This window comes from Buceros rhinoceros, unplaced genomic scaffold (genome assembly GCF_000710305.1).
Source record: "Buceros rhinoceros silvestris isolate BGI_N320 unplaced genomic scaffold, ASM71030v1 scaffold15870, whole genome shotgun sequence".
Taxonomy (NCBI): Eukaryota; Metazoa; Chordata; class Aves; order Bucerotiformes; family Bucerotidae; genus Buceros; species Buceros rhinoceros.
Genome location: NW_010388020.1, coordinates 15019 through 26239, shown reverse-complemented (window position 1 = coordinate 26239; position 11221 = coordinate 15019). Strand labels below are relative to the sequence as shown.

The following is an 11221-nucleotide window of genomic DNA, read 5'->3' as shown; positions in this document are numbered from 1 at the left end:
GCTCTCTGTGGCCTGAGGGCCGAGCGCCGCCAGCCCTGGCGGGCCCTGGGCCTGTCTCAGCCCTGGATGTTCCTCAACTACCTCCTGGGTGTTGATGCCCCCCATGCTGAATCTGCGTGGGGCGGCTGGACCCCCCGCGTGGCTGGCGCGGCGGCAGAGCGCAGCTTTAGTCCGGGCGTTTGTCGTGTAAAATGCTAAAGGGAGGTTAAAGCTGTACCTGTAGAGTCGTAGGTAGTACGGGGCTCGAGGCCTTTCAGCCTCCCAAATGTGGTGCTTGTTCTCAGATCTCAGCTGTTTAAATCGTAGTTTTACGTTTCAGCGTCCCTGAAAACGCAGATGATCGAAACAACATGTAGTTCACCGTTCAGATCTGTCTACGTTCCGTTCCGTGGTCTCTTTGTACAGCTAAATGCTTCTAGGAGAGGAGCTCCCGTAACGGTTTGCTTTGTTCTTCTGCCCTAGTGGAACGAGATAATAGAACTTTTTCGTGCTGGAATGCCTTTACGGAAGCATCGGTGTCGCTTCAAAAGCTACGAGCGTTGCTTCAAAGCCTCGGAGGCAGTGGATTGTTTACACGAACTGCTTGGCTCTAATCAAAACTTTGGCCCGGAAGTGACTCGCAATCAAACAGTTAAGCTGCTTAAAAAATTCCTGAAAAATCATGTTATTGAAGATATTAAAGGAAGATGGGGCAAAGAGGACTTTCAAGATGATGGCCACTTATATAGGTAAACCTATAAATGGTGACTGAAAAATTTGGGGTATTTTTGAAATGGGGTGTAACAACTCTTGTGCATTGGGCTTACAAGTTTTTTCTAGAATGCCTTTGAAAAGGTGTTAATGTGTCTTCTCCCTTCTTCTTTCTGAATACTTTATTTGCTTTAATGATAGGCGACTGCTATGATTTAATATTTGCCTTTGTTTTTTGGGGTCGTTTTGCTTGTTTTTAAGTATTTTTGAAGGGCCTTCTTACTAGATTATATTCTATGAATTCTAACAAAAGCTTTTGCAGCTTTTATAGGGTAGTGAGTTCTGTTTGCTGTTGGTAGATCCCAGTTTTGTCGGTGGTGGAAGACTGCGTATCAGAAAGACATGGATAGAAGTAAGGATGCCATTGAGTATCCAACTCCAGTTGTCCTCTCTCTTTCCCAACCCCCTGACTATTTTGGATGCTGTTTCTACTCCTGAGAAAAGGCCTTCTGAATTACAGAAGTCATTTATGATATAACCTTTTTGCATACTCCTTGCCTTGTAGTTGAAATTGTCTTAAAAGAGAGAAGGATTCTTGCTTACTTATCCCTATTTAGCCTCTCAACTGGTGGCTTCTTGAAAGAGGAAGAGTTTTCCTTGTAATGAAAGCTTAGCATTACTGGACCTCAGCTGGGGTGTCCAGAAGTTGCCGTTCTGAATTTGCATTATGTTGTAGTGACCTGTTCAGTGAAAAAGTAGCGTAAAAATGACCATTACCTTAAGTGTGGATTTTTAACTTATATCATTGTGAGTTTTCTGTTGAGGAAATGGGAGCTATCTTCATGCAGAGCAATGGGGAAGATAGGTGAGCAATAGTGCTATGTTTCCACTTATATCTATTATTGCATACTTAGAGATTCATGTATTTTTTTATAATGGTTTCTTAGTATTTGGAGAAATGTACATAATACTGAATTTCCACTTGATTTGGATGAAGTAGATTTTTCATTTTGCTCTATGATCTTAACTAGTTTGTAGAACATGCCCAAACTTTTTTGGTGTCTAGTGTGTACATCTGTGCTGTAAATGCAGCTGTTCATGAGTCTCCTAGTTTTATTGATTAACTTGGAATAGTTTAAAAGTAAGAGATATGTAAGATGTAATTCTTTTACTTTGTCATAAATAAACTTGAGTCAAGATGCTTCCTTATAAAGTCAGATTGGAATAATTTGTATTTAATTCCAGTAACCAATTCAACTTGTTCTTTATGATATACTGCATGACATCTTTCAATAACAGTGGTAGCTGATTTCTAGCCTGCTTTCTGAAAGAAACACAACCAATGCTACAGCTTCCTTGCCAATTAAGTTGAATATTCAAACCAATTTCAATCAACTTTAATGGAAGAAATTTTAAATAATTTGAGGGGAATAAAAAATGAATGTTCCCTCCAATGTGAGTTACAGAAAATGTTAAATTTTAGAATTTGGGACTCAAATTTGAAGGACCCATTGTATCAAAGGACTTGTAACTGAGGATATTTTGAGAAGCTCACCCAAGAAAGTCTGTTGCTGAGTATCTCAAAACAACATATGGCTCTGCTGTCTGTGAGCTGAATGTGACCGAAGGGTGGGAAAGGATGCTGAGGAAGCATCATGTATGCTTGTCCTGTTCTTAAATTCTTCTCCAGCCATCTGCTTATGACCATTTTGCCCTACAGAAGGGCAAAACATTGTGATAGTTTACCCAGTCATGGAAAAAGAGGTGGGCTTTTTACTTAAACAGTTAGAAAAGCTGTTAGGTGGTAGGTTTGGTGTGTTCCTAGCCCAGTCCTACTCTGTCTATTCTTCTTAGGACTACTACTTCTGCAGGTTTTGAGGTTTTTTGTTTTTTTTTTCACTGATGCCATAGGTCTTTAAGTACATTGTCTCCTTTCTTTCTGGGCATTGACTCTATCAAAAGATTAAATATAGTCTCTGGTAATGGCCATATTGTGTTATATCTTTTTAAGGTCCGTTGTGTTTATGTGGTTGTGGGTTTTTTGTTTGTTTTGCATCGGCATCATGACACATTAAAATTATTTTCTTCTTTGTATTTTCAGCCATGGCTTTCCTAAGCTGCAGGGTGTAGGAGTTGGTGGGGTGAAATATTTCTGCGCTTTTCATTTTTAATGTGCTCTGCCTAATGATCTGCTATTGGTCAAGAAGAGCTCTTTTGTTACAGTTGTCTTAATGTTCTTTCCTCATCTCCCACTCGAATGATAACTAATTGAACAGTTTTTTGACTAACACTGCATAGCTTTCATGCATCTTGAATTGGAGCCATCTTTTTCCTATGGGTCTTGGCAGTTAAATAAACTATATTTGCTATTCTTGCTTTTGGTGTTTGGCTCTAAGTACTAAAACATGCTTTTCTCCTGTTTATTCGTGCATTTAATGTCCTGGCAGCTCCCTCTGGTGGACTTTTGTAACATTACGTTGTAAATATGTTTCTCAACCTGTTGACACGGGTAGCAGTACAAGCTGCTTTTAATTCTAACAGTGCTTACTCTGGAAGCCTTGATACTCTTTTATAAATTCCTATGTTCGTTTACTGTAACTGTACACTGTGGTGCACAGTGCATCATTCATTAACTTCTCATGTAAGTGTAGTTGTCTGCCTTGTTTGCTCTGCTGATGTGCCTAAGAGTATTAGGCAAGTGTTAACTGTGAAGGTGAGAACGAGTATGCCTTCTAAAAATAGCAAAGACTGTCTGTGTGCCCTGACCTACTGGCTGAGTGTAGTTAAATGAGAAGTTACAGTTCTGGAAGCTGTTAACTTTACATTTTTTTTATTTTTAAATCTAAGCAATTGTATTAAAAGCAAAAGGGTTATTTCTCTTGCGTTGCTACTAAATGCCTGGAAATTCAGTTGTGGCACTTGTTATTTCACTGATTCTAAAATATTAGTTCACCCTGTTCTCTATCCATTGCCCTGGACACAAATCAGTATGTCTATTTCCTTCTTGCATGAACTTCTAAAATTAGTGTTGCTGAGTGAAAACCATGCTCATCTTGACATGTCAGCTCTGGAATGCTCCTTGGTTTTTAGCTTTAGGCTTATTCTGTTTATCAGGAAAACAGACTTTTCATTGTTCTTCCAAAAAGTTGGCTCTATCTAGATCTTGCTGTAATGTTGCCCAAAAAAAGGGGTAAAAAATCATTCCTTTACTGATCAGTTGATTACTAGGGCAGCAAATGACATAAAGCTAAAACGTGAAGAACTGGAGGGGAAACAGGGAGCTGTTGAGAATACTGTAAAGCAAAGGAAAAAAAAGGATGCGTGTTTTTTTAACAGTAAACTCGAAGAAATAAGAAATAGCTGAAAAATAGTTGAGATAGCCCAGCAGCTGAATATGCCCAGTGTAATCTGGGTTCCCTTTAACAGGCAGAGTAAGTCTTGCAGGATTAGCGCAAGATGCTTATTATTTGTCCTTTGATTTGTCCAAACGAATCAACATCGCCCTGTTGCCAATATTCTGTTGGACGTTGTGAAATGCGCTAAATGGGCTCAATGTGTGTGGTCAAAACCATAATATGTTTAACCCATGAAGTATAACACTACTGGACTAACAAAACTGATGTAAAAACTAACTAAATGTTGGAACTACCTTGAGAGGATGGGTGAAATTTTACAGAAAAAGTGAGGATTTCTTGAGCATAAGAATCTTTCTGGTAGGATACAAATGTATGCAATCTGGCAGTGCACAAAGTTGCATGGTCACACTTAACTGTCTTTTACATTCTAATTAAATGAGTGAGAGAGGCTGAAGCAATTTCTTGAAGCATTGGGAATCTGCATCTAAAATGTAGGAGTGCAGGTAAACAAGATCCAGTCTGGGTCAGTTTGATGCTATGTTGCCATGGGACTGATTTGTCTTTCTGATGTGCTGCTGTTAATTCCTTTGTACATGCTCTGACCTAGGTTTGGCCGTAGTTTAATTCTGGTCAAGCCGGAGATGTGAATGAGCTGAATGTGCTCTGGGATAGTTTGATTTCCTTGTTTTCTGTAAGGACTAGCTTAGGGTTGATTTCTGCTAATTTCTTCAAGGCACTTCTTGAAATGCCTTAAAATGAATGAGTTTCCTGTGCAACCAGCTGGAAAGAGTCCAGAAAAGAGCTGCAGATACAATCTTTGCATAGAAAGCATGTAAACACAGAATATGGTAATGTGGGCAAAACTTTGTGTGGGCACATGCATGCACACTAATTAAATCCAAGTGTTAGTCATATGACTTAGTTATGTAGCTTTTTGCTTTAGGAGATGCATGCTAGCACTGCACTTGACACAGGGAAAATCTAGCCCCTGCTTTTTCAGCAGAATCAATATCTTCTAGTGAAGACCTGAGCCAGCTGTCTATGCACAGAAAGTTGGTGCTATCTGAGATGCACTGGAATGCACTGGGATATCAGTCATTCACCAAATGTTCGTGTCATGGGACAAAAAAAGGACCTGAACTGTTCTGAGGCAGCAGATGGAGGCCAAACAAGACACCTTAGAATGTTTTGCAGGTCATTCAACACCAATTTTCAAGCAACTAAGTTGCAGCATAGATGTCCAAGGTATTTATTGTATTGTTGCATGTGAAGGCCTACTGCAGTTTTGTATTGGTAGATATGGAATAGGGTCGAGTTCAGAGGCATTATAAATATTCTCTAATTGTAGATTTCCTCCTTCCTCACCGCTGAAGCCATATCCAAAGAAACCTTCATGTGGAAAGGAAGTAATTAAATTTCCAGACTGGAGTGAACCGAAGGCTGGCACTTCCCAAGAACACATGCCAGTGAAATCAGTCACAATGGTAAGATATCCAGGTTTAATTTTCCCACATATAAGCATATTTGGAAAGCAAAACTGAACTAATGATCTCTTTTTTGTGGCACAAAACACTTGATTATAGAACTAAATGCAAAATAGTTTAATTTTAAACTCACATGAATTTGTTCTTAATGATTTGCTGAGGATGTTGGCTTTGACTGTTTTTTCTGCTATAGATTTTATGATATTCTGAGCATACTAAGTTCAGTATGGCTGTATTTGCCAGTATGCTGTCATTCCAGTTTGCCCCAATTCCAATAAGTCATGTTTTATACTCAAGACAAAGTAACTTTATTGTAACTTGCACTGTAACTTTTATTCAGACACTTCATGTAGCAGATTATATACAGTATAACTCTCTTCCTAGCTGCTATGATGGTGTTACTTGCTCAGTTTCTTTTTTCATGAGGAATATGTTGTGGCTGAGGAGAAGTAGTCCTTTTTTGATAATTTTGGCCTTTTTATTAATGCTCATCAGTGCAGGACACCGGCCTCATATTTATTGGTAATAAATTGTTTGGAAAAGTAATTCCAACTTAGACTACTTAAGATCTTGAATGAATGGTTATTCCATGTTTGTAATCCAATTACTTATGTTACTTCAGGCTTCTGAAGAGGAAAAGCATGGTTCTTAGAACTTCAGGAGTAGGTAGAAGATTAAGAGGGAAGAAAGAAAAGATAGTGCCAAAGGCAAGCTAAGAGAATAGAGTATTTTAATTACTGAGCAAGTATCTGCTGCAGTTTAAACATGTTACAGTCTCCCACTGCCAGCTCTGAATTTTGATCCAAGCATGCTGGCCTGCTAAGAGTTAGCAAAAGTCTATGTACATCTGACTCAGATGTGACAGCATGCAGACTGGCATAGCTCAAAATCTTTCACTGGCAGTTTTGGTTAATACAGTGGGCTGTAAGTTGAAGAATAAGCTTCTTTCTGCTGGCTGTTTTATGAAAGGGTGTAGCTTCCACTGGAATAGTGAAGTAGACAGCTGAAAGTGATGACACCTTAAATTGCTCCAGCATCAATCAGGGTACTTATTGGCTGTGTGTGGATTGGTGGGTATGGGCCTGTGTAAGGAAATGCTGATGTGGAAGACCAGATACTAATCTCAGAGAGTGCCACTTGTTTCAGACTAGCTCTAGTCTATGTAATAGAATGACAGACAACTAGTGCTTGAAGTAATTAAGTGCATTCCTGGTGTGCATTTTGTGGTTTAGTCGTGATCACAAGGAATACTGTTACTGTGCTTTAGGACTGCTCTATGATGTTAATCAAAGCACTGGGAAAATGATAGGGAGTTTTGCCTTAAAGTACACTCCTGACACAAACTATATTGTGTGCCTACCCCTCAACATGTTGACGACAATCTTCAAGCTTTGAGCTTGGATGTAAGTTGTATCCTGGAGACTTTATTGGGTTTTAGGAATTTTTAACAGACTTGTAATAGGGAGCATCCTGTACTCTACATGTATTGTACTGTTTAATACTTAAAAAGTCACCAGTTAATGCAAAGTGGTTTTTCTGATTTCAGAACTCTGAGATGTGGTACAAGCGACACAGTATAGCTATTGGGGAAGTACCGGCATGCAAACTTGTGTTCCGCAGAGAGCTAACACAAACAAATATAGAAGAGATGTGGAAAGCCATGACTTTGTCAAGGTGAGTATACTTATGAGTAGGTAATAGTCTTGTCTGTCTTCTCTGGTAACGCTTGTAATTTCACCCACGCACTTTTCAACACTGCTGTCAAAGCCACAGTGGCTAGACTAACTATGCTGCTTGTTATTGGGCCAACAAATTCAGCAAATAAAGTTTGCAAAGAAACTTTATTGTGTTAAATACCTTTTGACTTTTTCCTGCTAAGTCCTTTTGTTGTGTGGGCTTTGTCTTACTTAATCCCTTTTTTCCTTGAACTTTTTCTTTTCTTGTTGCTGTGAAATAGAAGCACTTCTGTAGAAGTGCGATACCATGAAACCTTTCAATGACAAGCACAATACTCTGTATGAGGTAAGAAATGGAGTAGCTAATTGAGTGCAGAAGGTTTTGAGATTCAGATATTTTTTTTATTCTTACCAAAAGGAATATCGTATGCAAAGTTAAATTGCTTTACACTGTTTATGCAGGAGCAAAAAAATAATATGCATTAGTTATTTTTATGGCACAGTTGAGGCCTTACTAATGATTACTCTCATCTAAACCTAGCATATTGTCTCCATGTAATAAACTTGATGCCAAGGTGAGCAGCTCCAGTGCTAGCACAATCTGCAGCAAAGTGCTCTATATGGTGCAAAGGGGTGTTTCCTCAACTGGGGAAACCGCAGGTTTGCAGAGAGACCTGCTGGGAACCCACAGTTCATGTCACAGCAGTGGATGGGACTTGGGTGGGGCCAGGAGCCAAGCCCCTCTACCTCACATATAAAAGAAGCCCCTATGGAATGGTAGTGACTGGCAGTGCTGCAAGCAGGGCAGGCAAACAGGGCATGTCTCAGCAGCTGGCATGGCAGGGCACTCACAGAGCACACTGTAGCTCTGCCAGCTCAACCAGGGAGCAATGGTATCCACCTGGCAGAAAGCCATGGCCTCTCTAAGCTCTGCACCTCTGGACAGCTGATGCAGCTGTCCAGCCAAAGCTCTGGTGGGAACAGACTTGCACCCAGGTGTCAGGCTGCAGAGTGTGCCCTGCTCTTATGCCAGCACTGGCTGGTAGCAGTGAGTACACCTGTGGAAAGTGTGCCCAGGTAGAGGAACTCCTCCACTCAGTGACAGAGCACCCAGACATCGACTGAGAATATCATACAGCAGACACAAACAGGTCCAGGAAATTTCTGAAGATTGACTTCTTGGTGCAGGTACTAACGGAGCTGACTAGGAATGGTGCCCTCCTAGAATTTTTGTTTGTCAACAGAGAGGGACTTGTGGGTGAAGTGATGTTGGTGGATGTCTTGGTCACAGTGATCACAGAGTATCCAAGTTTCAAATCACTGACAATAGGAGAAAAACTGCCAGCAAAACATTGACTCTGGATATGGGAAGAGCAGACTTTGGGGCTGCTGAACAAGCTAGTTAGTGAAGTCCCTTGAGAATCTGCTTTTGAAGATCTGAGGTCCATTAGTACTGGTCACATTTTAAAAGCCATGTCTTAAGACTGCAAGGAGCAGGTAATTCCAAAGTATTGGAAGTCAAACAAAAGGGGCAGAAGGCCATCTTGGCTGAATAGGGATCTTCTTTTGGAACATAGGTGGAAAATGAAAGTGTACAGACCTTGGAAGCAAGGGCAGGCAACACAGGAGGACTACAGAGATGCTTTTTGTCACTGTAGGGAGAAAACTCATACAGTCAAAGTTCTATTAGAGTTCAAGCTGGCCAACACTGTGAAGGGCAACAAATAAGGCTTCGTGGTCTGTCACCAGTGGGGTTCCCAAGGGCTCAATTTTAAGGCCAGTGCTCTTTAATATTTTTATAAATGATCTGGACACAGGAATAAAATGTACATAATGTAAGTTTGCTACTAAACTAGGAGGAACTGTGGACTCTCTCAAGGGTAGAGGGGCCTTACAGGGAGATCTGGATAGACTAGAGAGCCATGCAATCACCAGCTGTATGAAATTTAACAAGAGCAAGTGCTGGATTCTCCAACTGGGATGGAGTAATCCTGGTTATACTTACAAACTGAGGGGAGAGTCTGGAGAGAAGCCCTGCAGAAAGATCTGGGGGTTTGAGTTGATGACAAGTTGAGTATGATTCAACAGTGTGCCCAAGCAGCCAGAAGGGCCAACAGTGTCCTGGGGTGCATCAAGCACAGCAGAGCCAGCTTGCTGAGGTGGGTGATTATCCCACTCTATGGTGCGGCATCACCTTGAGTAGTGTCTGCAGTTTTGGGTGCTTTAATATAAGAAGGACATCAAACCATTACAGTATGTCTGGAGGTGAAATGTCAAGATGGTGGAAGATCTCAAGGGCAGACTTAGAAGGGTCAGAGGTCACTTGGTTTGCTCAGCTTGGAGAAGAGAAGGCTGAGGGGTGCCCTCATCGCAGCCTAAACTTCCTTATGGTAGATGGCTGATCAACTCTCTCTGGTGACCAGCAATAGAACATGAGGAAATGGAATGAAGCTGTGTCAAGACGTTTCAGATTGGACATGCGGAAAATATTCTGCACTGAAAAGGTGGTCAGTCACTAGAACAGGCTCCCCAGGGAAGTGCTCATGGCACCAAGGCTGTCAGAGTTCAAGTTCTTAATCATATGTTAGTTTTAGGTCATCCTGTGAGGAGCAAGGAGTTGGACTTGATCATCCTTATGGGTCCTTTCCAACTTGAGATATTCTATGACTCTACAAAATGGAGAGGTCTCTTTTTCAGAATCGTATCTATCCTAATACATATTTGCCTTTTTCATCTTAGATTATGGATGAACTGTATGTGTTTATGTATTTTTACAGATTACAAAAGGTCTTGGGTTTGGATTCTCTGAATGAAGTGTTAGACACAAAACTTGTGAATTCAAAGCATATAGTCCACAACGCATACAATGTCAATAAGCAAGGCATTGTCACTTTAGAAGACAAATCAAGTGAGTATTTTAGAAGTTTTCTTTTAACTTTTTAATATTGTAGTTTTTTAGTACAAAAAAAGTATTTGCTCTAATCTATTCTACCATGTAGCATCTTTATACTTGCATGACCATTCCGTACTAGAGTTCTTGCAAAGTATGCCATTGTTATCCTTCGACATCCCAACAGTAAGAATGCTTATTCTATATTTACTCTCTTAAACATATTTCTGCTTTTGCAGGGTTAAAAGATGAAGGTGAAAGAGCAGCAACTTTTCATTTATAAAGATAGGGATATTTTTCATTTCAAGATGCCCAGCCTTTAACTGCCTGAACTGGAGTGTTTACTTGAAGGAAATATATGTTAAAAATAGGGGAAGAATCAAAATGTACACTGAGATGCTTGAAATATCTCAGTTTTGATTTTTTAGTTAATGTGTTCTGCAACTAATACCGAGTGAGCTTTGCACATCAGGGAGAAAGTAAAGCATCTTTGCTGCTGTGGCACATCACTTACAATATTATAGCCACCGTGTTTTCCACAAGACTTGTAGAGAAATGAAATACATGATTGAAACCTGGTGTGATTTGTGAATGAAATCTCCTCCACAGCACTTATTTTAAAGGCAGTTCGAGCACCTCAAGGTTTTAACTTCCTCTTTGCAGAAATGACTGGACTGAATGTATGAGTGCTTTTCGTCATCTTCAGTGCAAAGTAAACGGTTCAATGTAAGGCTCCAGTGAAAGTGTAGCTTGAATGTGTTTGGCTGATTTTTGCCGGGCAGGTGAAGGATTTGTGGTATGATCCATTTTGCTTATTGAGTTGTAAAAGCAGTAGGTATAACTGATTGATACTGAGTATTGGAGGTACTAAAGTATAGACATAATCCAGGGTAGATTCTATGTTAAGGTATAGCCTACCTTTGCAATCTATCAGTCTACACTACTATAGGAGGAAATTTTAAAGAATTTTCAGCTTTGCTTTTATCTTACAGCTTAACACTTTCTCAGGCTTTTTCTCCTCTTAATTTCTGTCTCTTTCTGCCCTACGCAGAGGAACTACCTCACTGGATCCTATCAGCCATGAAATGTCTAGCAAATTGTAAGTAAATTCAGGAAGGGGGGGGG

At 40.2% G+C, this 11221-nt stretch overlaps 1 protein-coding gene across 1 annotated transcript in view; it reads left to right on the top strand.

Moving 5' to 3' along the window:
- Positions 1–66: 66 nt before the first annotated feature.
- The window catches only part of DEPDC1B (DEP domain containing 1B), a 19107-nt gene continuing 7952 nt past the window's right edge, over positions 67–11221 (top strand). Inside the window, exons 1-6 of the mRNA XM_010144490.1 lie at positions 67–186; positions 463–728; positions 5395–5530; positions 7077–7204; positions 9984–10114; positions 11148–11195. Of these exons, the coding sequence (XP_010142792.1) occupies positions 67–186; positions 463–728; positions 5395–5530; positions 7077–7204; positions 9984–10114; positions 11148–11195 (829 nt within the window). The remainder of the gene's footprint in view (positions 187–462; positions 729–5394; positions 5531–7076; positions 7205–9983; positions 10115–11147; positions 11196–11221) is intronic.